The sequence below is a fragment of the Astatotilapia calliptera genome, chromosome 11 (genome assembly GCF_900246225.1).
Source record: "Astatotilapia calliptera chromosome 11, fAstCal1.2, whole genome shotgun sequence".
NCBI lineage: Eukaryota > Metazoa > Chordata > Actinopteri > Cichliformes > Cichlidae > Astatotilapia > Astatotilapia calliptera.
This window is the reverse complement of record NC_039312.1, coordinates 11,004,665-11,031,996: the sequence shown is the minus strand read 5'-3', so window position 1 is coordinate 11,031,996 and position 27,332 is coordinate 11,004,665. Positions and strand designations below refer to the sequence as shown.

The window sequence follows — 27,332 nt, the reverse complement described above, 5'->3', positions numbered from 1 at the left end:
TGGTCTACCAGTAAGCTTTCTAATGTAGAATTCAAGAGAGTAGTTAGGATGAAGTTCTGGTTTTCACTTTTGATCAGTTTTAAACTTTTGAATGGTTTGAAAATAATAATAATGAAAAGGTTTTTTTTTTGATAACTCACAGTTCCTATGTCTTCAGCTTTCACTCTATGATAATGGCGCCAAATGTGCAAGGTACAACTGGTAATAGATATAAGAGAAACGTTTTAACAGTTTTGCTGTAAGATTCAGTTTGGCATTAGTTGTGAAGGGTTTGAGGATTCGGAGCCTGACAGATCTGCAAAAATAAAAAAAGAAAATGTACATTAATCAGGAATGTGGGCTCATTTGCAACGGCTATATAAATTGCCATCTGTATCTAAATTAGTTGTGAAGAAATGGCTTAATTACAGGCTTCCTTTTGAGTTACAGAATACCCCGTAATTAAGTATCACATAATTGGATTTCATTTGTGATATTTTTTCTTATCCATGGATGCACACAAGGTAAATGGCACAATGTAAGCTGTATCTCTCAAGTGCAATCATTTGAGCCAAAATGAAAAGGGCTTTTTTTTAATGTAAGGAGAACTGAGTGATGTATGAGCAGCAAGGGGGCAAGGGGAAGGTGGGATATGGTCAGTTTAAATCTTGTCAGAACATGAAATCTTATCATGTTTTCATGACTCCTTCCAAAAGTGCTGAGGTAATTTCCTAAATGTGAGCGGTAACTGCTGGAGATTTATACTGGGCATGACACTTGTAATACTACCATAACATCTGGCATGGGCACGGACCTCGCGGTGAGACGAGACCATAAATCAGCACTGCTGGGTTTATGTGCGGCCACTCTTGCTGCATAGCGGAACACTTTAGTACCTAAAAGAGAGGAACAACATATGAAGGCCATATTCAAGCATGCTGAGCTAAAGATTTATCACATTTTCTTGTTTGTGGCTTGTTTAATTTCCTCTCCCCAAGCGTTCCAAGTGGATAGGCTGTTTCTCAGTCATAGCAAATGCCCACACTCAATTGAACATTTAATTATGAATGCCTAATTATGGTCTCTGTCCAAAGGAAATCTTTTATTGCTGGTAATATAATAGGACTATGAACCCTCATCTGTGCCCAACGGGAAATCGATACTCAAAGCTAAATCCATACCTCTTTAGAGTATAGATAAATGAGTACTGGTTCATCGAATGACAGTAGACTTTGTTACATAGTACTGTGTTACATTAATGTGTTGGTTCTTATCACCACCCTATGCCATTCTTCTTCTTTCTTGTCTAGGTTTTGAGCTGTCCCACTGTGACGATCCAGGTGTGCCACAGTTTGGCTTCAAAATCAGTGACCAGGGTCACTTTGCTGGAGGTGCCATCACGTTTGGCTGTGACCAAGGTTACACTCTGCACGGCTTTGGCATGCTAAAGTGCATGACTGGTGAAAGAAGAGCGTGGGACAACCCTCTTCCTTCATGTATAGGTAATCCTTTTTGCCTGAATGCTGAATTTTTTTCTGTTCTGTCTGTCTAGTTATAGATAATAAGATAATAATAATAAAAGCTACAAACAGCGGGGTCTCCATTCTATGTGTCATAGTCCAGAGGATGGAGACCCTGCTGTTTGTAGCTTTTATTATTATTCAGAACAGCCACTGCTCAGCTAGGTGTTAATCCAAAGGATTTATCCCAACATGATTTGTTCTTAATTGAACTTTGCTGAAAGAAAATACGCCGCTTGTCATTTGGTAAGAGAATTTAAATGGCTTTGATGTTTTCTCGTGAATAATTGATCTGTGTGTGTGTTTTGGATGCAGAACTGGCTGTATGGAATGATTACGAACACTATAGTGTTATAGTGTATAGGATTGCTATTGAGCTTTCGCTGTGTTGCCGTACCCCTTTCGTCGAATGTTTGATTCGAATGTTTTAATCCCCCAGCAATTAATCTGCGTTTTTCTACAAGTAAAGGAATAATTATCGTATCTTTTTTTGTCATATTGAGACTTGGACATAAAACACAGTCCTGGCTGTACTTTCATATTCAGAACATGCTGAGACGGAAAGATAGAGAAATGATAAAGCTATTACCTGCACGCTGCTCAAGTCTGGAAGGTGTTGTGAAGCAGTGTCTGTTCCTTGATGTCTAGCAGTGATGGATTAGGGTAAAAGATGATTTACAAATTCCGGACGTGTGCAGAATTGCACTTTTAATGCCAATGCTTTCCACTGCTGGAGCATTTCTTCTTTATACCATTGTGATATGTCTAATACAACCGCAATGAGTAAATAAATAGATGTACTGATTAACTGGATAACAGTGCTGTGTCACTGAGAGATCAATATTAATAGTGAGCTGTGGTGAAATGGCATTTCCATTCATTTCCCCAGAGCCACATCCTCGTTGCCATCAAGGTCTTTTACATCTGCCCGGCATAATGATACTGATTATAGCCCACCAATGTAGTGATCTAATGCAATTTTCCTATTAATTAAGTGGCGTTTATTATGTAATATAGATAGCAAGACAATAACCAAGGAAGAGACAAAGTAGATTGGATGATAAGATATCCGTTCAGTTATTAACGTTTGTAGCAGTGTCATTCCTACAGTGTAGCCTGGCCTCTATAGTCTTTTTAACCAAATTAATGATTCATTAGGAAGCAAACATGTTTTGTATCTCTGAGTTTCTCTGCTTAGACAGGAAGCCGCTGTCTCATTACCTGTTAGGATTGTTCGCTGTGGCTAAGCTTAAATTTTTGCACATTGTACCCTCAGAGCTGCAGTGAGCTGGCATCTAGTTGTTAGTTGGTGTGTGTGTTTGTGTGTGTTTAACTTATGCACATTTTTTTGTCTGTGGAAGAATCTTGATTTTGTATTGTGCAAGTTTTGTATTTGTGCTTCAATATTTCTGTGTGTGTTTGTGTGTGTTTGTGTGTGTGCGCATGCAGCGGAGTGTGGTGGCAGTTTTAAGGGTGAGTCTACTGGGCGTATCCTTTCTCCTGGCTATCCCTTCCCCTATGACAACAACCTGAGATGTACCTGGACAATTGAGGTCAATTCTGGCAACATCGTCAGGTAACTCCGATGTCTACATATGCATGCATGTACTGCATATTTAGGATAAATGTAATTTTGTTTATTTTCTTTATATTGTGCTACATGATTAATAACGTTTGTATTAATAATTTTCGAGTTGTTGTTAATTAAGATGTGCAGGAATTTGTCTAAAAATGCAAATTATTCATGAAATGGATGGTGAAAGAGAAAATAAATGATTTAAAATGAACTAAGCAGAGCATCCAGTGGACTATATGTGTGTTAACGTTAGAAGGATTTTAACAGCAGTTTAAATATATACAAGGAAATTGCCTAGAACTAAACTGCGGGGAGATGATTTAAATGCATCATAAATTAATGGAGGTCAGATAACTTGCCCTGACTTCAAAGGACTTAAAGATGAAAACATCCGTAAAATGTTTGCATGAGATGTTGTAATGTGCAGTTAAGATTTTGAACATGAAGAATTCGCCTCTCAAGTTAGATGTCATCAAGAAAAACGGCCTGCAGCAGCTCCATTAAGAATGATTGTGTGAGGGACTTTGTAGACACTGTGACAGCACCCAGAGGAATATTACTGGGACATGGAAGCTTTTTTTTTTCTTCCTTTGTTTTGGCTGAGAGCTCCCACTATTACTGTGAAATAAAACCGATTTGGGCTCAGAGGTCGAAGTAAACATGATATGATTTCATAAAGTCAAGCACACATTCTCTGTGAGATGAGCTGCTTCGGGCCATCTCTTGATGAGATTGCAGATAAGTCTGTGGTCTCATAGTGTAATTCTGACTTTAGAAGAAGTTGATTGATGATAGCAAATCTCAGCTAAAATGCCCAAAAGCAAAGGGACATTGTTTCTAGAATTAATTGAATCTTGCTAAGTTCAACACCTATTTGGTGCCCCAGCTTGAGGGGTTTTCATTGTATTTGCAGTGTACGATGAATGAAAACTTCATTTACGTCAGTACAAAAAGAGAATACAAGAATTGATTTAATGTTAACTCATTCTAACCATATGTAAGCTAATAGAGAGTTTGCATATGGTCAGCGATAGAGACTTGCGGTGAACTAAAACCAAACTATGCCAACAATCTTTTGTGTTCACCTCTTTCAGCCTCCAGTTTCTTGCATTCGACACAGAGGCATCCCATGACATCCTGAAGGTTTGGGATGGGCCTCCTGAGAATGAAATGTCTCTGAAGGAAGTTAGTGGCTCACTGCTGCCTGAAGGAATCCACTCGACTCTCAACATCGTCACCATTCAGTTTGAGACTGATTTTTACATCACCAAGTCTGGCTTTGCCATTGACTTCTCAAGTGAGTGTATCTTGCGAGCTACATAGCTATGTGGTAGTATTTTTTTTCCCTTGATCTCAATAACAGTTTCTGCAAAGAGTTGAGAATAGTGTGATTAATTCAATGTACAAGTATGTTGTTTACCGCTGCCTAATGTCTTGCTGAGCAGATCTGTATAAGGATCATCACACAAATTCAGTGCATGAAAGGAGTATGCTGAAGCCTCTTTCTCTGTTGACTTCTAATAGATTCCCAAATATTGTTCTTTTCCATTTGTGTCTTATGGATCTCTCAGAATAATTTGTAATAATGTCTTGATGAGCAGTGAAAGTCTCTGATATGTTACACTTCACTGCTGACTGTCTACTATGCAATATTTGCTGCTGTGACATAATGCATTTGCTTTGCTGATGACTACTTTCAAAACTAAGCATCTGGAAGCAAACTGAAAATGAAACAACATGCATGCCAAATATGATGAGCTTGTAATGTTTTTGTTTTCTTTAGCATACAGGCAGCCTAATACAAAAATCAATTATATGGGATTCACTGCACTGCGCTGCAAAATGGAACTGATTCTGCAGACATGCTGTACTTAAATACGCTGCTTGCCTGAGGCTGGTGGTTTTCAGAACTGAATGCGAGTAATAGGGAAGGGATGATGGGAACAATAGTCATGTAGGATTTCATTAAGAATATACTACCTTAAATAAAAATGTAAGCAAGAAATCACTCCCACTATCAAATTAATGTGGTAGTGAGAGTTTCCACCAGGCACTAAGATGAAGAACAAAATCTAACCCATAAAAATACCGTGGAAGATTTTTTTATATTGGATTTTGATTTAATTTGCTATGTCTCAGACTACACAGGCATCAGTTGCATGTTCATCATAGTACAATTAGAGAAACATTGAACAAGCGTGGCTTATTTCAAGCAGAAAGCATCCTGCAACATGGCAGCACAGCTGGACAGATGAGACTAAAAGTAGAGATGCTTGTCTATAATGCACAGCAACACATTTGGTTGAAGCTCGTTAGGTCCCCATCCTAGGGGTAAATTAGACATCCAACATGCAGCTAACATGAGACTCTACCACTCCCAAGAAAAAGCCTGCAGCACATAACAATTCAAGATGTTGAGCAGCAGTTTATTCACTTCAGAGGTAAGCAATGCCAAAATGACTAACAGAAGTTTCTTATTGTTCGTAATGTTCCCTAAAACAAAATAAAAGGCAAACAGTAGACAATTCTTTAACCTGTACTCCTAAGCAATAAACAAAAGAAAAAGGATTTCAACAGAAAGAGATTCTCACTCCTACTGAACTGCTCACTGTGTGCATATGTGTATAATTATTTACAATTTACTGTTTACAAAGACTGTTTCTTCAAGGCTTTTAGCTAACAACCCAGGGCTCTATTCCAGGAAGCAGGTTCATCGAACTCTGCGTTTAAAAACAAACTCTGAGCTGAGTAACTGTGATCAGCAACTCTGAGATTTTGGTTCCAGAAGAGCTAATCAGATTTAGTTTAATCAACTCTGTGTTTATTCACCTTAAGTTAAGCTTGTGCGTGAGTAAAGAACGAAGGCCATCATCAGTGGAGCTCTGATACCAAAATTCACCATGGCAACGGGTAAATAAAGCACAGAGAATCAATTTCATTTCAGTGGACTAAGGAATATGAAGCATGTCAGTGCTGAACATGATATTTATCTTAAAAAAAAACAAGAGGAAAGAAAATCACCTTGAACCACTCTGTCATCTTTTTTTTAAGATTCATATTTTTTCATCATTTGTCATCATTTACCATCCTTGAATTTTCATTAGATGAAGCTGGAAACTGTAACCTGATAAAATGTTGCTGACAGAAACTGACGCTAAAAGTCTGAAGAAACATATCAGATAGTTCTCTGATGGACCTGTGATATTGGTTACTCAGATAGCAACAGAGCCTGGGAGGATCTGCTCTGGAGTCAGTTTTTTTTAGTTCAATAAAAAAAATTTTTGCTGCAGTTTTATGACACTTTAATTTTTTCAGTAATTATTTAGTATAAATTTAATGTACTGATGGGATGCAATAACCTCAATTTTTAATTAAAGTTTTTTTTTATTAGTGGATAAAAATGTGTGATGACATTTGCAGCAAACTCTTCTGTAATGTTTCCCAGTTTAACCAGCAAACATTTTACTCAGTTTCTGTGAATAATAATTTTATATCAACTCAAAAAATACAAGACAGCTTGCTGAGTGTTTAATGGATTTACTGTAAAGATAAGAAATTGAAATTGAAGCTTTTACAGGTTTTAATTATTTCAGAATTGTTTTTAGTGGATGAACCGTTGTAAATACCATCCTGCTGTGCAAGTGGACATGTTTACTGATCCATTACGGAGCCTATGACAGCTTCAGGCGAAACGGGTTCTGGGTCAACCCACTGAGACTGATTTAGGTTTTTTGTAGCTGAAAATATATGTCATAGTCTGAATTTCAGATGCTGAACCTTTCAAAAATGTTGCTTGATATCATCTAATGAATGAATTTCAATTTGTGAAGAAATTTTAACATGAAATTTTCAAAACACAATCAGCTCTCTGCAGCTGCTTTAAAAACTCATTTTAAAATATATTTAGTTGAGTTTTAGAAGCCTAAAGTAATTTCAGAACCAGCTTCATTCACTTATTCACATCATCTCCTGGATCCCATCTATATCTGCGTAACTTTATGCTAAACTTTGGGGGAGTCAAGATCTTTGTCTAAATAAATAAATAAATCTGGGTAAATTCCCAGATGATAACATGCAACTACTTTGCTGGTAATACCGGAAATGGGTAAAGAAAATCAACACCCTATTTATGCAAGATAATTCATAATTTTATTAGGGGGGTTATATTGTTTGGGTCTGATTATTATTGATTATTATTGTCTGATTATTATGTGCCCATCTATGACAGACATTTTTCCATTAATTTGACTGATTACAACATGACAAATGATTGATTATTGATCAGTGTTGTATATGTCCAAACCTTTACACAGACAGGTTTGATGTAAACAGTGATTACTGCAGTGAGGTGCACTAAATGTTTTCAGTGTGGGGAAGCTGGCTGACAGCTTGACAACTGCATTACTGTCCACAGAGTCACAGTGTTAGAAAGATGGAGACTATAGATTTTATTCTCAGCTAATAACAATTCGACCTAATTGTTGTTTCTATCCGTATAGCTGTTTTGACAACTGAATGATTAGATTAAAAATAAAATAAAATAGTGAAATAACAATACACCAGGATTTTGGTGTTCAATGCAAATTAATTATCTCTATTACACGCTCTAATAGCAACTTTATAAATGAGGACATGAATGGGGTTTCGGGGAACAAAACCTGCAAGTTACTGGGTTAATTTTGCAATTTTTCAAACCAGCAGTCAGGGGCAAACACATAAATACGTACACACACTTTGGAGAGAGAGCGTCACACTCTAATGGGAGGAGGCACACGTATAAACAAACACTTCACACATCATCGTGGATCATGACAACTAAAGCACGGAGGTGGAAGGATGATGATGATTTGGGCTTGTTTTGCAGCCATGGGACCTGGGCACTTTGCAGTCAGTGAGTCAGTCATGAGAATGATTGAAGAAAATGATTTCTTCAAGTAATTTCTCCTAAAGCTGTTTCTACAAGCTATTGAATATAGGGTGTACTTAATTTTCAGAGGACTCGTAAAAGCTTTGTTTCACTTTACTGTATGTGACATTATGAAATATTAATCACATTGAATGCTATATAATAGACATTGCCCTTTTAGATCAAATTTCTGTGTTTTACATATTTAATTTGATGAGCCGTTGGATATGTTTGATTTAGGAAAAACAGCAATAACAACAACAACAACACAGAAGTTCAATAAACTAAACTAGTCTTGAGTCTATCTTGAGAGTCTGTTATGCTGAATATTTGTGAAATCCAGCAGAATTTACCAGAACATTATCAAAGCCTTTGGCTGCTGCATAGCTGTGTTTTAGAGAAACAGAATAGGAAAACATGGCAGGATTTTGACTGATATGAGCTGTGATGGGCTCTGTGCTGTAACTCTGTTTGAGCTGCAGTTAAAACATAACCCTACATGGAAACGCTTGTGCATTCTTTCCTGTGCATTTTATGTCGGACCCCAGCTGCTTTTGGTGTGTGTCTGTGAATCACACGTATGTGTTTGCCCTTCAGGTTCGCTTGCAACAGCCTGCAGAGATCCAGGTATTCCCATGAATGGCAGTCGCAACGGAGAAGGGCGGGAGCCGGGTGACTCTGTGACCTTCTCCTGTGATCCGGGATATGAATTGCAGGGAGAGAGCAGAATCACCTGCATCCAAGTGGAAAATAGATACTACTGGCAACCCAGCCCTCCAAGCTGCATTGGTGAGAGAGAGAAAGATTTAAAGAGAGAAGGGAGGTAGTGTGGAGGAGATTGAAGAAAGAAGTTGCGCAGGGAAGTGTAGAGGATCAGAGGGAAGAAGAGATGTGGAGAGGAAGAGGTAGAGCAAAGAGTTTGTCTATTAACTGACTGCAGATGAGACTATAACTCTCTCTCACTCATGTCTTAAAAGTGTGTGTAGAATAAACAACACTCTTCAGATATGTTTGAGCTGTTGCCAGCTCTTATGTGGACAAATCCACTTCTGTTGTTGGTTAAAAGACTGAGTAGTCTATGGTCTCCCAAAACAGTGTCTTATTGGAGCTTAACGGCTAATTACCTAACAATGCAATTAGAAATAATTACACTAAGTAGGTCCAAAGAAACCTAAATGTTCTTGAGTTGCTGCCAACTGGTCTAACAGACTCTTTTTCTCGTCATGAAAGACCTAGGCGTTTGCAAGTCTTGGAGCGCAATTACAAAATCACACAACTTGGCATAATCCACTGACACCAGAAGCATCTCTGTGTTACTGAAAACTTGATGTAAATGTCAGCTGTTCATGTGCTAATAAAGTGTCACCATGCCTAATAAAAACAGCACAGTCACCGTCGTGCTACAAACACTGCTTCATTGTGCTGTGACAGTTGTTAGTTTATTCATCAAAATCAACAGTTGACAGATGCGCAAAGAATTATGGGGAGTGGGGGAGTGCCCGAGGCAGTAAAAATGACATTGAAATAGTCACAAACATAGCCATGCTACTGAGTCTGTTGACTTTCAGATTGATTTGCTACATTGATACTTGATGCGTTCACATAGTCCCAGAGAGATTAAGGAGCAATGAAGGCGGATTAAATAATTAACATGATAACATATGGAATAAAGTCTTGTAAGGGATACATACTGTTTTTTCAGTCATTTATATCTGAAAAATACACACTTCATAGATGCTGCATTGCATTGTGTTGTAAAAGCACACCGTATTGAAATGAATCAGCTCAATTGTCAGGCGTATCACGGTGTTATAATGCAAAGGGGGAAAACAGTGGCCTTTCTAATGCCCTAATCGTTGTTACTGCACCACCGGCTGATGGAGATTTACAAAGGTTATAGAAATAGCCAGTTAAATTTAACGACCCATAAGTGTACATGCCTCACATGTATCAAGCTGAATTTAGCTAAAGGCATTTGCAGCACATTTAAAGACTACTTATGTGTTCACAGCTTTTTTTCTCATTCATCTCTTCCTCCTTTTTATCTCTCAAGCTCCTTGTGGTGGGAATGTGACAGGGTCTTCAGGATTCATCCTTTCTCCCAACTACCCCCATCCCTACCCACACAGCAAAGACTGTGACTGGCTTATCGCAGTTCACTCTGACTATGTCATCTCCCTGGCTTTCATCAGGTAATACGACAACACCAGAACCTAAACCACATGGGTTGATGTATTATTCACACGTGTGGACTTTTCACTTATATTAAGTATTTAGTCAAAAGAAATGTGAGGACTTGACGAATTTGCAGGATGTGAGAAGGCCAATAGATAAAGAAAAATAGTGTTGTCCCTTAAGAACATGGGCCAATAGCTTACAAGCTGACTCTTTCCCTAAACCTGTGGTATTTTTTTGTAACCTGTCTGAAACAGAATGGACTCAGTTCTCAGTGGATGTGCAGTGGATCGGGCTGTGCAATGGAATTGCTTGTTTTCTGCAGTGGAACCTGCTATAGCATCACAGCATTAAGCACAGTTGACCATGTGTGTTAAGCAGAAGACCTAAGTTTGAGCCAAGGTGTGTTGGGAGATAGGGAGAAAGCAGCGGTGCCTTTACAGACACTTAGAAGGAGTAGTATTTCAGCCTGCTTTGCTGAAATGTGGGGAAACATGGTTTGTGGGTGAATACTATATCGCAGAATTGTGATAGGAGTGCATCTCGTTAAATATGCTGAAAGATAGTCCGACTGTGTGCTTTGCATTATTAATTGCAATCTAAGCATGCAGCACCAATATCTGCAAAGCAAAGCCACAGATGCGCCCGAGGCCAGTTTTCTTGGGCAGTCTTCTTTTGACTGTCGAGTACTTTTTGCGAAAGCCTGGAAAGGAACAAAAGGTACACTGCTGTTTCTGTACTTCCGCACACTTCGCGGTGAAGGCGGAGAACTCGCCATGTTTCTTCTTCAGCTTTGTCTTTCAAAACAAACGTCTAATAGAGTTAGCACAATGCCGTTCTCTCTCTCTCTGACTCTTGGGAATTGCCAAATGAAAGGATGGGGTTATGATTTTAAATTGGAGTTGCCTTGATCCAACTCAAATGCAATTATCTCCAAGCTATTTACATTTTCGTCATAAACCGCGCTCATTATTTTGAAAACAAATGCTCCCCTCTCTCTCTGACTGCAGCATGTGATTTGATATACAGCGCTACAATATGAAACGATCTTTTCACACTGCATTGCCGTCGCCGTCTGGGAAGATTTTGTGCCACCGCAGTGTCACAACAATTTAATCTCTTCTCACCTCTTGGGGGAGATATCTTTTTTTATCTCTTTGTCTGGAGATGCAAAACAAATCGCTTGGCATGACTCACTTCTAGCATTGCAGTGCACACTTTCATTTTGAGACCCAATTGCATTCTAAATCTCTCAATCTGTACAATCTGGTGGTTAAGGCTTGGCAAAATAATAACTGTTTTTATCTTTCATTTGTTTCTTTCTTTTGCTTGTCACAGCTTCAGTATTGAGCCAAACTATGATTTCTTGTACATCTACGATGGGCCAGACAGCAGCGCCCATCTGATTGGCAGCTTCCAAGACAGTAAACTTCCTGAGAAGATTGAGAGCACTTCCAACTTCATGTACTTGGCATTTCGTAGCGACGGCTCTGTGAGCTACACTGGCTTTCATTTGGAATACAAAGGTACTCTAAAGGCTTGAGCATGCGCTTCTTTAAGCATTTCCACTGAATATGTTTATGTAGTTCAGCAGGGGATTTCCTTTGATACACATCTTGTCTTTTGAACACAACACTACACACAGCTACTTGGAGATTAGCCTAAGACCCAGCCTCCTCTATTGCCACAAATTTACAATCTTAATTAATGTTTTTAATACCACAGTGCTGTTAATTTAAACAGAAACTTGCAATCTGTGTAACGCTTAATGCATTTAACAAATCCCTCTCATTTTAGGTAGTTGTCACTGTTGTAAAAGCTTTGTTTTTTTTGATTGGCAGCTAAACTGCGGGAGGCGTGTTTTGATCCCGGGAATGTGATGAATGGCACTAGAATGGGTACTGACTACAAGCTGGGATCTATGGTGACATTTCATTGCGAGGCTGGCTACCTGCTGCAGGGTTACTCGACACTGACGTGTGTCATGGGCAACAGCAAGAGACCCGAGTGGGACAGAGCTAAACCAAGTTGTCAAGGTAAGAGGCAACACCTCAGCAATAACAGAAGGCCTTAGAAGCAGAAAACTGCACTCCAGCTGTTTGGTCAATATTTGATACAGTGTGATACCAGGAGAGCGCTGTGTTTAAAAAAAAAGAGCTGAAATGTGGCGCACGCTGCTGTCTGTTTGATGCACATGTAGAACATAGCACATTCTGGTCACTCAATAAAGACAAAAATATAATGGGTTCAGCTGTAGTGCAGCACTCATGAACTGGGATTATGGAGGGCAAACTACAGCATATCATGAGTGAGTCAAAGCATAGTGTCCAATTCCAGATCCACACAGTACTCTGCCCTGCATGGTATTTGTGTCTTCTGGATTTAAACGACACTCCCAAATGGCAAATTGCATTCAGCTATAATTTGATGTAATAAACTAGCACATGTAATAAACTAGTGAACATAACGTTCGTTTGCAAATGCGTCGTTTTATTGTTGTTGGCATTCTGTAGGTTCAGCATTTCATGGTGAATAGCAATATTCATGACAAACCATTTACCACTACTGATTTGAATTTAAGGTAACTCTACAGTGTGATAAGAAATGCAAAAAGATGCAAGGAGTGAGATATCCAATTTCTTCTCTTCGCGGTAATCGTTTTAATATTTGTCATAGTCTTAAATCTATCAAGGTTAAATTAGAATTCAGCGCTCATTTACTGCACTGAACATACTGAACGGGAGCACCCAGCCTCACGCCAGGGAGCTATTCATTGCTTTTACAGTTGACACCTCTGTAACTTCACTAAACAGCCCTGGGGTTATGTGTTTTACTAAAGAGTCCATCAACAGCTCTCCGTTAAGTGTTTTCACTTTGAAAATGCATCTGAACTGATGACTGAACCGTCTCAAGGCTAAATGTAATGGCTTCAGCTGCCTCAACATATGGCCAGCTACTGTTCCTTTATGTTATTTAGCAAGCTGTACACTCTGTTTACGTTAAACAAGTCTATAATGGCTCACTGTGTTTTCAGTTGTTAAATTGTACTACAGACAGCAGGACTTTTAGTCAAGGTCACTCAGGTCAGAAACTTATATTTAGTATAGAGTATAACTGTGATTCTTACCCAAACTTAAGGGCATCCTGTGGGCTTCTTGGCTAGTGGTATCATACTTTACAGATTATTCTTGTACTTTCAGTATAGTAGATTTGTTTTATTATGCTACAATTTGCTCCATTTTCTCCCTTGTGTATGTAAGAAAAGTAGAATAAAGGAAAGGGTCAATATGATTCATGCACTGAGTTCTTAAATCACCATTTATGTAATCATATGAGGTAATAACTCGCCTTTTTCTCTGAAGCATTTAGCTTTCTTTCGTAACTATCAGCCTTTTACAAAACATAAAATGAGTGGTTTTGCAGCCTGCCCTCTTCTCTGTGCAGCACTGCACTCGGCTGTCAGACAGAAACCGTTAAAGCATATCTTGAGAATCCCTTGCTTTCCTTGGTGCCGCTCTTTCCTACTCGAGATTGACAGCGCAGTTTGCTTTCCTTCCCACTAGTAGCATTCTCAGATTCCTCCCCCACCACAGCACCATGTCTCCCATTCTGTCTGACAAATCAGCTTGAATTAGAGCCTCGCGTGCCCGTGTCACATGTGTTTGATTACATGCCTCTTGCTACTTCAGCAACCAAATGCGGATAAATCGCTGATCCATTCTTCTGCACCTCTGCTCACTTCTCATGTGCTGCTCGATGGAACAGCAGTGACATGTGCACAGTGTGGGCCATAGGGGGGTTCAGAGCAGCTGGTGACAGCTTCCCTAATACAAATGACTGTGTGTTTGTTTACAGTCGAGGCTCTCCCACCTGATGGCTCAGTCCGTGAGGTCTGTGGTAAATGCATTAGAGCGACTCTTAGCTAATTAGGTACATTATCAACAGCTTAAGATCAGACTATGAGATGCAATGCAGCAGCAAGACAGACTGCAACTAATATTAACAAGCCTACTGAATATCACTGGCTAAATATCTGCTGAGAGTAGCAGGAAAGTTTTGAGAGATGTATGTTTAATGACAATTAAATTTAAGCGACCTTAGTCTAGCTTTAGCCACACGCTGTATTAGCAGATATTAAAATTAATGGATATGCTTTGTAAAGGTTAGTGATAGGAAAATGCAATCAATTAGAATTATACATCATAACGAAGCACCTTCAAAAATCGCTGGATGTCTGATGAAAGACCAACTTTAGCTGAGTCATTGAATCTGAATCTTTCAAAACAGGGTGCTGAGCCGTATGGGCTGATTAAAGTCACAGGCATGTGGGAATGCTGTGCTTTTGTGTTCCCGAGACTGATGGTGTTTTTCTGTATTTTAAAGGCAAAAAGTATTTTTCCTTGCAGGTTTTCTCCCCGTTGGCTCTTTCTAAGCACATCTCAGGGCTTTTCTTTTCCGCGTTTATGGCTCACTCTTCTTTTTGAAGATGTGTCCAAAATGTCTCTCAAATGTCAAATTATTTTTTATTTGCTGGACAAATTTATATTTGTCTGCAACTTTTAAAGTTTGTTGTTGTTTTTTTGTGTGCGTGTGATTTTTAGCTGCTTACCCTTCAATAGATGCACTAATTTTATTTTAATCCCTTTTTCCTCCAGGTATTATTAGCTGGTTGCCTCATATTTGTTAACTGAGCTTCCCTGCTGCTTGCCTTGCTGTCTCCACAGCTCCCTGCGGAGGTCACTTCACAGGTTCAGAGGGAACTGTGCTGTCCCCAAACTACCCGCATAATTACACCATAGGGCAGACCTGTGTCTATGACATCTTTGTCCCTGGGGACTTTGGTAAGCATTTTAAGTATTATTTACATGGAACTGCAAAAAAGCTGTTACTTATTGCCTGCTCAAATGCTGCTTATAGCTGATATGTGGTGGCAGCCAGAAATATTTTTCTTCCAAGAAGAAAAAAGAAGAGGCTAACAGATAATAATCTGTTTTCTGTGAATTTTTGCTCCAACATGAGCATGGAAGATAGCCTGTGAAGAAACTGAAGCTTTCTGTAAAATGTGGTCACCAAACACAATGCTCAAACTTGAATTACCCTTTTCCTGTGGAGCTTAATTTGCGCTGCATGCATTTTCAATTTAGAGTGGTACTTTGATGCTTTCGGCCACTGGCACGCATGTTTGCTGCTGGGTAGGATTCGGTTTGTGTAGACTTCCCCATATATAAAAATCAATCACGCAAATGGCTGAGCAATAAATATTGAAGCCAATTGCAAGTATGTGTTGGAGGAAATCTGATTGAATCGATACATACAGATGTTGGTTCCATACCACTACAGAGTTGGGTGTGTGCCGCACCTCTTTCAGCTACCCTCTGCTCTTGTGTATGAGCTGAAATGTAGCGTAAAGAATGGCAGGATTTTGGTTCCAGTAAGAGGCGTAAAAGCAGAACAGGATCAGGGCAAACAAAAATTGATTGTGTTGACGTGAAAAATGCTCCGTAGTGTAGGTAATGGAGAGGAAGGTCATGCAGCGAGGGGCTGTGGGGAATAGACGGCGCAAGCAAATTCTCTGGTGCTCAGTTTATCCACGGACTCCTGTGTATACATAATTCAGCAAAGATCTCTAGAAGACCTTGATGCATTTCTACTCAATATTTCATGTTAGTCATAATGAAGAGCCGAAATGTAGGCAGATGTTTTTATTCTGTAAAGCCCCGTGCTTTAGAAACACAGATTAATCCCCTGTGCGATGATCCGGTCCGACAGTTTACATCCTTTGTTGCCATCTCCCGCTGCTCATGGAGTCCAGGGAACCACAAAACTTTTGTAAATAAACACTGCATTAAAATGCAGCATTTGCTTAAACTGGGAGCAAATGCTTAATGGAGTGTAGAAGTCGCCAAGCAACATTCCCACCTGGGCTTATGCATTTGTTCCAGGGAGTGACTGCTGTGGTGAGGCTGCAGGAAATGGGATTCGCAGCTTGGGTAGAGCAGGCTGAAAATGTTTCACTAGCTATAATACACCCGTGACAGCACATGGCTCTTGTTTTGCTAGTACCTTGTAAATTGTGAATCTAAAGCCAGAACATCAAATGACATCCCCCAAGCCACCAGCATCAAACTGTAGAATTCTCAAATCGTGATATTATTTTTGTAATTTTTACTGCATTGTGATTTAATATTATGAATGAATTTAAAAAAAATGAAGGTGTCTCCTCTTGGCTGAGTGCTTTTGGGACGTGCCATGAGCTGTAAATCGAGTAAGGCTAACAAGTGCAAACACACAAACACATGCACATTGAAACAGAGTTGGGAACTAACATCAGTGCATGAAAACAAGCTGAGACATGCATACTTTACTTCGCTGAGCTGATATGAAACCAGTGCACATGAATTAAGTAAAACACATAAATAAACTTTTTTTTTTTTGGGGGGGGGGTTAATGTTACTGAATAAAGCGTCCAGCATTTTTAGTGTTTTTCCCTCCAGATAAAACAATAAGAAGAGAAATTCTGTTTTCTCTCTGTAGTAGCTTGGCAGCTGAGTCTAGCCTTTGGGCAGTGTGATAACAGAAATCACATTTCAGTGTCTAGTATACAGGTAATTGAAATTTGTAAGCGCCTAGGGTAGAGTGTCAAACGTGTGTCTAAGTGTGTCCCTCATATGACCGATGGCATACCATAAGCCTTTCAGACATTGTGTGAACCTGGCTGGAGCTGCAGGAAAAGGTCAGTGGAAAATCATCTCCTCACTCCGACCCGGTGACCAGAGGGATTTACACCTGTGTTGGAGAACTGGAATGTTATGTGCATATATGTCTTTTGCTGTCACAGTGTAGCCACAAGGGTTTACACAGACCTAAATATAGATATCCATATCATGCAGTGTATGTGAATGTTTGAAATTCTATATATAAGTACAGTATGTTAGTGAGAGTCCTCAGAAATCTGAACAGATTTGGAGTTGGAAGCACTGCATTTAAGATGAATTGGACCATTTCATTTTTTTCCTGATTATTAATAGAATATTTGATTAACTAAGTGACAGTACAGTGTTTGTGTATAGCCAATGCTAGCCAAGATTGCAATGAGCCATGAGCTGTTGGTTTTCAGAATGAAAGTACTGTTGAAAGAAAAAAGATAAGTGACACTCACATGTTTCATTTTATTGTTAACCTATATTTTATATTGATTTAAAGAGCAATGGTGGACTGAGTATGTGATTGTTTTTGATATGAGTGTACAGCAAACAGGATGGGAAAATGTTCTTCATGTGAGAAAATAAAGGTTTTCACTGTACATTCTCAGCAAAAAAGAAAAGATAAATCACTTTTTCAGTTTAGCTTTGCTACATTTGTGACAGAGCGAGTCAGCTATTGATTTCTTTTTCCCCACCTTCAACTGTCTTGTTGCTTAGGCACCTGGAAGTTAGACCTGAAGCGCCAAAGGAAACTGTCTAAAAGAGTGATTAGATAGCAGCCGAAGCACTCTTATTTTTTCTTTTTTTAGTGAAGAATTCAGACTTTGTTTAACCTGATATAAAATGATATCCAGATTGCTGCATGAATGCAAAAAGTATTACTACTGATGATGATGGGTTTCCTTTTTTGTTGTTAGTTTCCCTAAAAGCGCAGTTTTAAGGTGTGTGATTCTGTCACAGGTGGTCGGTGCAAAAGCTTGCGAAAGCTTGTTTATACATGAATGGGATGTTGGCAGATATTTAGTTTTATGTAACCATAGTAGAATTTGTATAGATTAACTACTCTACCCAAGCTGTTGTGCTTTTGTCTCATTGAATGAATAGATCGGTGCATACCTTCCTTGATGTATCCTTACTGTTTGTAGGTTTGGACTGCATTTTGTTTGTCGTGTTTTACATCTGATATGATATAATGTATGCACATAAACATTTATCCATAATAACTATGCACCACTATGTAATCTTGAACAATTCTCCCTGAAGCACTGTCTCTTATCATGCAAATTATTGCTGTCTTGCAAAGGACTTGCTGGTATGAAAGTAGACCGTTCGTATTTATAAACCTCGTCACCACTCTTAGCCCGTGTACACATGTATAGGCTCATATGTACATACTGTCTCCACACTGATAATCATAAAAATAATAGCTGACAGTAGACACCAGTGCTTAAACCATGGTGCGTGTATAGTCAACAAGAAGCAGGAGGCTTTGCAGTCACTGGTGAGCCATCATTTTCTTGGTATCTCACCACTCATATTTTGTGCGTGGCTTATTTTACTTTGCCTCATTCAAATGTCATTAAGGTACAATGTGCATCTGTCTTGCCCTTTAATATTTAATTATTCTGTCAGAAATAATGTTTGTAGTCATATTTCAAACAATAACTCTGTTTCTTTTTGTAAAGGCGTGAATTATTCATGGCACTCAAACTTTGCCTTGGGCACTGCTTGGAAACATAAAGATATACACTGCCTACAGGCATTTGCTCTTGTTTACGCCGAGTTCGACGGCTAACTTTTTGTCCTATACTTCCGACAGGATGTTGTATTTTCCTGCCTAAAACAGACACGTGGGATAACCTCATTGTTTGCGGGGGTTCACAGAGGAAAAAAATGGTTATTTGTTTGTTTTTTGGAAGGGATAAAAAGTTCCAAACTGTGCTTCTGGTCTCGTTGTGGGGTTTTTTGTGTTTTGTTTTTTTTCCCCAGTCTGTTTTGTTTAGCCTAAAGGATCTGCTTGTTCATTACAACCCTCTTCCCAAATGTTGATGGCTTCAGAGGTGATTCAAACTCTTCCAATTAGGACCCTCTGTGGCATTTCTGGGTGTTTTTCTTTTGCAGGTTTTTTTTTGTTTTGAGATATGACTCTCAGATCAGTACATTGAAAATAAACTGTGAATTTCAAGCTCATTAAAAATGACATCAAAAGCCATTTGTAGCCTGACTATTAGAGCAACACAATGCAGTGGTTTCACCTTATGTTCTCCAGGTCCAGCCTTAGACCTAATTTTAACAAGATTTTAACAAGATTATGAAGCATATCATATATATCTATATACATATTTTTTTTTAACCTGTGGTTAACTTTTCAAATGGTCCATTTTATCCCAAGGTACATTCTCGGTCCAAGGTCTCTCGTGTGGAGTTAATGGTGAATTTCATTTCGTAGAGACAACATTAATTCACCTCTGTTTATCCGCCCGAGGCCCTTTATAGCTTCAGTGTACGTATCTATATAATGGTAACAACAACATATGCATGATGTTTGCCATTGTATGTGTTAGTAGGCGAGACAGGAGCTCTGGCAGATCACTGTAATAAATCTGGGCTCTAACAAGACGGACAGAATCAGCATGAGAGAGAGAGAGACTGTCGAGACTTCAAGAGGTAAAAGGTCTAACTATGAGAGAGAGGCACATCGAACTTTGTTGAATGTCAAAGTCTGAGAGAAAGTTAGATGGCGAGAGATAATAAATGAGGGGGTTATAATAAGCGAGACAGAGAATGAGAAGAATAGGGCGAGAGGAACAGAGTACTGCTGAGAGCGATCATAAAGCGTAGACCCCGGGGGCTGATTGTTGACTCATCAGTGATGTTTGCTGAAGTGTAAGATTCTGCCTCGAGCCACCCCAGCACATGACTTGCTACATCCTACACAACAAAATCATTACCTTGTCTGTCTCCATCAGCTTACACCATACACTTCCCTCAACCTAATATAAACTGTGAATTTGTTTTGGCTCTGCCTTGAGTTGGAGATCTTTCATGATAGAGCATGTGGTTTTTGATGTGTGTAAGACACAGTCTTGAATGATGACTCTGACTGATTTCGAAGACTTCAAGATTGCAGAGATTCTGGGTGCTCTCTTTGTCATTGTACTGGCTTGTGTTACCCTTTAAAACCCCATTAATGAATGCCGTATAAACCAGTTCTAGTCAGCAAGTACAAACACTAATAAAAACCCAAGCCAAGAAAAAGTATCAGTGCAGTTAAAGCAGGAAGTAAAAAGAAGCCACAGGCCACTTACAGTTTTCTTTCTCTCTTGAGTAACCAAAAGTTTTTACCCAAGATAAAAGCCTAATGGGCTGCATACAGATTGTGCCAAGGTACAGCCACGTACACCCTGCCAAAAGAGCTGATGCAATTTTGCTGTGATAATGGGTCATTAAAAATATATGTGTCGATGCTGTCATATAATCCCTTTGGTTTCTGTAAATGAGGCTTGTGTATGCTGTCATAGCTCAGAATCTCAGAAGGCCCGCACTACCATAAAACAAAGGTGACAGGTAGCTCTTCCATAATTCATTTCCAGAAGGACAAACATATGCTTCCATTTTTCTTACCTTTCACGACTGCTTGTGCTGTTAGTATTTTTAGCGCCTTATTTGGGCTTTTTGCATACTTTGCCTTAAGGCCAATCCAGTGAGTGTGGGGAAAAAGGTGGCTGTGTTTCGTTCCATTTAAATTATGATGATGTGATGAGCAGTTTCTTAGAAGAGCATGGTCCTCAAGGGGTTTACCTCTTTACCTGAATTCAATTCAATTCATTTATATAGCGCCAAGTCACAACAACAGTTACGCTTTATATTTGTAAGGTAGACACTACAATAATACATACAGAGAAAACCCAACAATCATATGACTCCCTATGAGCAAGCACTTTGGCGACAGTGGGAAGAAAAAACTCCCTTTTAACAGGAAGAAACCTCCGGCAGAATCAGGCTCATCTGCTGCGACTTCTGTTCTTCAGCTTTCAGGTCCCACTTCTGTATAACCGGCTCCCAGTATGGATTCTGTACACAACGTACACCATCTCTCTTTTTAAGATTACGCTTGAAACTTGATAGAGCTTATGATCTGGGCTGGACCAGGGGACCCTTAACCTTTCCTCAATTGTACTGCAATAGGGCTAGGCTGCTGAGAGCTTCCCATGATGCACTGATCATTTCTTTGCTCACCTCTTTTCACCATTTGTGTTTATACACCACTCTACTACTGAGCAGTAGTTATTATTAATAATTATTTTCACACTCTGTCTTTTGTCCTGTCTTCTTCCCCTCACCTCCAACTGGTCGCAGAAGATGGCTGGTTCTGGGTTTAAGAGGTTTCTTCCTCTTTAAAGGGATTTTTTCCTTCCCACTGTCGCCAAGTGCTTGCTCATAGGAAGTCGTCTGATTGTTGTATGTCTCTAATATTGTAGGTCTTTACTTTGCAATAGAAAGCACCTTGATTTGAATCAAACTGAATTGTTTCCCATAGTTTTAACTTCTGACCAACAATAGTGTTATTTTTAGATGTGACCAATGTTGGTCAAGTTACTTGAAAAAAGTAATCAGTAACTAATTACTGATTACTTCCCCAAAAAGTAATCCCGTTACTTTACTGATTACTTATTTTCAAAAGTAATTAATTACTTAGTTACTTAGTTACTTTTTAAAAACACGATTTACAACCTGAATAGGTAATAAAGCGATAGATCTTTCAGCCCAATTCTACTTTTTTTGCATAATCCTTCACAAAATGTACTCAAATGGAAAAGTCTCTTTTTTTTAACTTGTTTTATCAGTTTTAATCTTTTAACTTTATGCATTGACATATACTTAATACTTGACATATTATCCATTGTTGATCTGCACACAGCTGTTGTCACGAATGTCGCACTCGCTTACGTTATTGTCATGAGACATTCTCGCAAAAAAATCACGGTTTTAGTAACGCAGTAACGCAGCGTTCCTACGGGAAAGTAACGGTAATCTAATTAAAGTTTTTGCGATAGTAATCCCTTACTTTACTCGTTACTTTTAAAAAAAGTAATCAGATTACAGTAACGCGTTACTGCCCATCTCTGGATGTGACCTCTCAAATTTCAAAGATTGTGATTTAGATGCACACACATAACAATTTAAAAAAGGGGTGAATCTAAAGAGGCCTCAAAATATGTTTTTGCTTTTAATTTGACTCAGACCTGAAATGGACAGAATCCAGTAACACTTTATTTGTAAAATATTGTAAAACATGAGATGCAAAAGTTCTTGAAAGATGCACCTTTTTAACAAACTTTAAGTCAATGAGAAGCTGGCTGGAAGCTAAGTTTAATCAGCTTATGGGAAGCAATTGCTGGGAGTTGTGTACTTATGAAAGTGGGCATGTTATTATTGGCCAATGGGAAAAATAAATAAAACATACATGTTAGGTAGAAGCAGAATCTCAATAAAATAGATATGGAGATGACGCGGGCGTCTTCCCTGGGTCTCGCCTGAGTTTGTACATGCGGCAAGATGATAAACATGCACAAAAAGTGAAACTGAGGTAGTTTTTAGAGTTTCTTCTGCCTCACTGTCAGACAAAATCCCTTTAAGGCCTTTCACACTGAAGCAAGGACAGAGGGAGATAGAGACCCTGCAGAGGTAGTCAAGGTTCACTGATTAGCTTCAACATGATACCTCAGAAACCAGAGCCTGTTATCAGACTTATACTTCATTTCAGATAAATACTGTAGTTTTTTTCTTTTTGCACCACTGAGAAGTGATGTGGTTGCAAGTGAGTGAAATGGAATAAAATTGAAGTGCTGTAATGCCTGTACTGCATGCACACTTAATATTGAATATTTTATGATGGGTTCTGTGTTTTAGCATGATGGAGATTTAAACTAGTAATCTCTTCTCTTTTAGCTTTTCACATTAAGATGCTTTCAGATTTGGTTGTGTGACTGACTGGACTGAAACGCAAAGAAATCAGAAGTCAATTATGCAGGACTGTCACATGACACAAAAGAATTGTCTTCATCAGAATCAGAAGAGGAATTCTTACCACGTTTTACTGTTTTTAATGGTGTATTAGTCGGAGACCGAGTCTCTGAAAAACCAGATGCCTGCATCATGTTTAGGCTCCATTATATACAGTACATCATGCGTAAAATAACCATTGGTGCTTAGTATATTGGGCGCAACTTGGGTATGTAGTTAATCCTTAACAGTTACATCTGCAGCAAGTGTCTTCTGTATTTTGCACATTTCTTTTTAAATCTGCATGAAATGTAGCATTTCTTGCTATTACCTTTGCACGGGAACATAGTAATGGTGAATTATAGTTTGAGTGGTTCTTAAACTCTACTTCCAGATAAGCAGGGATGCTGTGTAAAGTGTAAAGAAAAAACAAATGTGAGGATTTGCAAATCATGTTAAACCATATGTTGAATTGAAAATGGTGAAATAAGGCAACATATTAAATGCTTAAAAAGAGAAATTGTATTGTTTTTAGATTGGAGAAATGCAAAGCACGGTCATGCACATGTGCATTGTTTTTATCATAGTTCATTGAGTGTTTCTTCATTCACTGATAGAACCTTGCAATGACTGCTTCTCTTCTCTCCCAGGATTTGCATTTGTTTGTGACAGGAGATGACAGTCAGATGAAAAGTGCGGCTGAAGTTCAGTGTGAAGGGGTGGTAGCATTCAGTCATTAGGAAAACTATTAGACTGATCTCTTGTTACTTCAGACAATCTAAAAAAGAAAAAATAATAATACTGCCACATTTTGCATTTCCGAAAAACTTGTTTTCCAGCATTAGTAGTTTCAGCATTTGGAGTTCTGTTACCCTGCCCTTAGGTTAGGTATATTATTTTCTTCTTGGAAAGCCTTCTATGTGCTGTGTGACATGGTTATGTTGAAGATGTTGAAACAATTTTTTTGTGTGTGTTTTATTTCCTTTGGGCTTTATTCTGCTCTGCTCCCCTCACTGAGTCTAAAGTCTCTCTAAATCTCTCTGATTTTTTGCCGTTTACCACATTTCTCACTCCCAGCAGTGAAAAGTAGATTCTTTTGTTATGGTTGTAATTAAAATAATTTTCAGTCTTCTCAGAGGTAGTTGATTCACCAAAATATTATGTTGGTTATATTATAAGAATAATGGATGCAAATAGGGAAACTAGAAAATGACAAACTGTTGGATTCAATGCATTTTGCAACCTCCTGATCAGACTCAAAGAAGAAAGTTTGTCGCTCACAGGAACACAATAAGAAAGTGGTAGAGTTGTGAAAAAAGGTTCTATAGGCTGCTACGAATGGCTCATGACAAGCAACCCTCCTCATCTTTTAAAGAATATGGCAATTTCATTATTGCTTGGGCTTTCTGTGGCATCCATCCAAGTATATTAAAAGCTCAGTGAATGTCATTCAATCATTCTACAGCAATGGTAAATGTGCTGGTTAAGAAAATGTGAGTTTAAATATCACTGAGTGGCCGAGTCATTCACCTGATGAAGGTTAGGGTTAAGAAAGAGAATACTCAAAATGAGCAAAAGCTGCAGGTGACTATGGGGTACTACTGATGTTTGATTAATTAGTCACTCCACAACATTAAATGTGATCGTTGTATTTTGATGTGAACCTTTTAAAAGTCAGGATGAAGAGAGCTATAGCTACACACTTCTTTCTAAACCCTCACGAATAAAGGTGAGACTAGGTGGATTTCTTCGAGTGTTGACATACTGAGTGTGAACAACAAAGATCCGTCTGCTTACGGCCTTCTGAGCAACACTTCCATTTAACAGCAGTTTTATTTAAAAATGCTTTTACAATGTGATGCCTCAAAATATGAGTATTCCTGCAAGACCCACTCTGAGAAATTTTAATGTGATCCTTATGCCATTGATTTATGAACTAGACTGAATAGAGTAGTCGGTTCAAGAGGGATTTGGCAGGTGGGGGGAGTTTATGTATAGCACCATGGGGAGAATAATCACTTAAAATAAAACACATAGTTATTTGTATTCTGAGCTCCATTAGATTTTACTTCATCTGCAGGCTGTAATCAACTGACCTGTCCAGCCAGCTGAATTCAACATGATACAAGTAGATTATTCATAAGCTGTGTAGCTGATTTCCAACCACTACATAGTAGGTAGTATTTGGTGAGTGAATCTAATCAGCAACGTAACCTTTCATTTAAGTTGATCATTGCTACTCTGTTGCTACCCTGTATCTGTCCACCATAGTGAATTACTGCAAACTACACCACAGTGCTGCAAACTAACCACTTTAGCATGCACTAAACCGTACTAAACTACCCCCTTTATACAACCTTTGAATAACCCAAAAAAATACCCCAACTTATTATACATTGCAAAATATGTAAGAAACTTCTGCAGCACATCATAGATCCAATATCTGATTAAAAATTAAATGAATTAGGATAGTTTCCATTTTATCAAATATTTCTTACTGAACATTCGTTACCTTTGAAAATATCTCTCATATTCCTTTCTTGTCCTGTGAAACATTTTTTCTCTCCCTGGGAAAAACAGCAACTGCACCTATTTGGCCATACACACAGTTTGTTTTTGCTGATGTTTGTGGAGCTGTTGTGTTTGAAACTACCTGCCACTTAAACAAAATTAGCACCATTTATGCTCGCTCCTTTCAGTAGCACTAGCTAGATGCTGAAGTTGAGTAACCAATGTAAGATGGACAAATCACAGGGATTCAGCAGTATTATGCATTAATCTATTACTATGTATTTCTATTTACTGACGGTGTTGGATTGCTGTTCTGGATTGTTATGGCCCACATTAACCCCTGAGCATAATTCCATAAAGTGAAGGAATTACAATTCCAATGGCAAGTGGAGTAAACTATATGAAATCATGGACCTGTCTTACAACGTGCACACAGTAAGGGTTGTTTGTTGACGTGTAACTTAGGGAAGATATTTTCTTGACACACATTGCTTGCCTTAATGCCATCTTAGAACCATTTAGACATCATAACATACTTAGACATTGTTACTGACCAGGTGCACCCATTCATCGACAGTCTGCACTTTTTCAAATGGATGCTTCCAGCAGGATAACAAGCCTTGTCACAAAGCACTCATCATCTCCAAATGGCTCCAGGAGCATGACAGTGATTTTAATTTACTTCACTTTCCTCGTGTACTTTCTTTAGATCCCAGCCCAATAGAGCACCTTTGAGATGTGGTGGCAAGGGTTTTTTCCTTACAGTGTGAATGTGCTGGCAAATATCTGCAAGAACTGTGCGTGGAAACTATCACCGTTTTGAGCCCATGCCTGAACCAATTTTCTCTGTTTTGAAGTAGAAATGTCTTATGCAACTCTAGATAGGTGCATCTTTGAGTGTGGACTCCTCTGCCATTACATTTAATGTAAATTATGTAATGCACGACCACCTAAGACTTTTCTTGATTGTTTAAATTGCATGGTTAATTTAAACGTTTCCCCTGATTCAATTCATATCTGCCAGCCTGCACTTGAGATGGTAGAAAACCATTGAAGCCTCTTGTCACATTTTCCAGAATGACTGCTTTCAAATTGGAAAAAATTAGATTGCCATCACTCAAGAGAAGGATCAAAGTATAATTGTACATTTCATGCTTTATCAGTGCCTGGCAGGCATTACTGGTTTTGAGATACAGGAATATACGAATATCACGATCTAATACCCTGAGAGGTGTAGGATTAAAGTGACTTGCGTTGAGATAATTCAAGGTGAAGATGCAGATATGAAAATTGTTTCCATTGTCCAAGTGCAGTGCATTACACTACCATGACGATGCCCAGAGGACAACAGATTCATCATAGTCCTGCACAAATTAGGTAACAAGTTTCCGATGATTTATTGACTTAATATCTGGACATGATTACAGCAAAGGAGCAGATTGGAGTCATGCATGGCTGGCTTTGGATTAGAGGCAAAAATGAGCGACATTGTGCTTATATTTTGTGTGTGTGCGTGTGTGCTCAGAGCACAGGAGTGCAGCCTCTAACAGGGTGTTGGTATGCTAATACCGCAGCAGTGAGCTGTCCCTAAGGGTAAAATAATCTCTTATTCAAACTCTTTTTCAGCCATAGGTATTTTCTCGACTCAACAGATAAGGAAACAGGTCTGCCTGTGCTGCTTTGAGTGAGAACATCACTTCATGCGTGTCCATGTGTTTCCATTTTTGGGGGATTTTTTGCTTTATGAAGCTTGTTTGGCTGTCGTTTCATTTTTGACACTTTACATTTTGCAACAAATAATAACTAGCGGGGTACCCTTATTAAAACAAAAGTTCAACAAACTACTACAGCAATGAGATGTTAGACTACAAAAACATGTCATTGCTGTTCGTTTCATGTTTTCTGTATTGTCATTTGCCTATTAGGCCATAAGATGCAGTGTTGCCTCCAGTGGC

The 27,332-nt window shown here is 38.8% G+C and overlaps 1 protein-coding gene across 4 annotated transcripts in view; it reads left to right on the top strand.

The window, feature by feature from the left end:
• The window catches only part of LOC113032123 (CUB and sushi domain-containing protein 3-like), a 245,265-nt gene that overhangs the window by 120,587 nt on the left and 97,346 nt on the right, over positions 1–27,332 (top strand). For all 4 annotated transcript variants that reach the window (XM_026184799.1, XM_026184798.1, XM_026184796.1 and 1 more), the window contains 8 exons: positions 1,290–1,481; positions 2,949–3,075; positions 4,170–4,372; positions 8,579–8,770; positions 10,035–10,173; positions 11,495–11,682; positions 11,998–12,192; positions 14,881–14,997. In XM_026184799.1, coding sequence (XP_026040584.1) covers positions 1,290–1,481; positions 2,949–3,075; positions 4,170–4,372; positions 8,579–8,770; positions 10,035–10,173; positions 11,495–11,682; positions 11,998–12,192; positions 14,881–14,997 — 1,353 coding nt within the window. The remainder of the gene's footprint in view (positions 1–1,289; positions 1,482–2,948; positions 3,076–4,169; positions 4,373–8,578; positions 8,771–10,034; positions 10,174–11,494; positions 11,683–11,997; positions 12,193–14,880; positions 14,998–27,332) is intronic.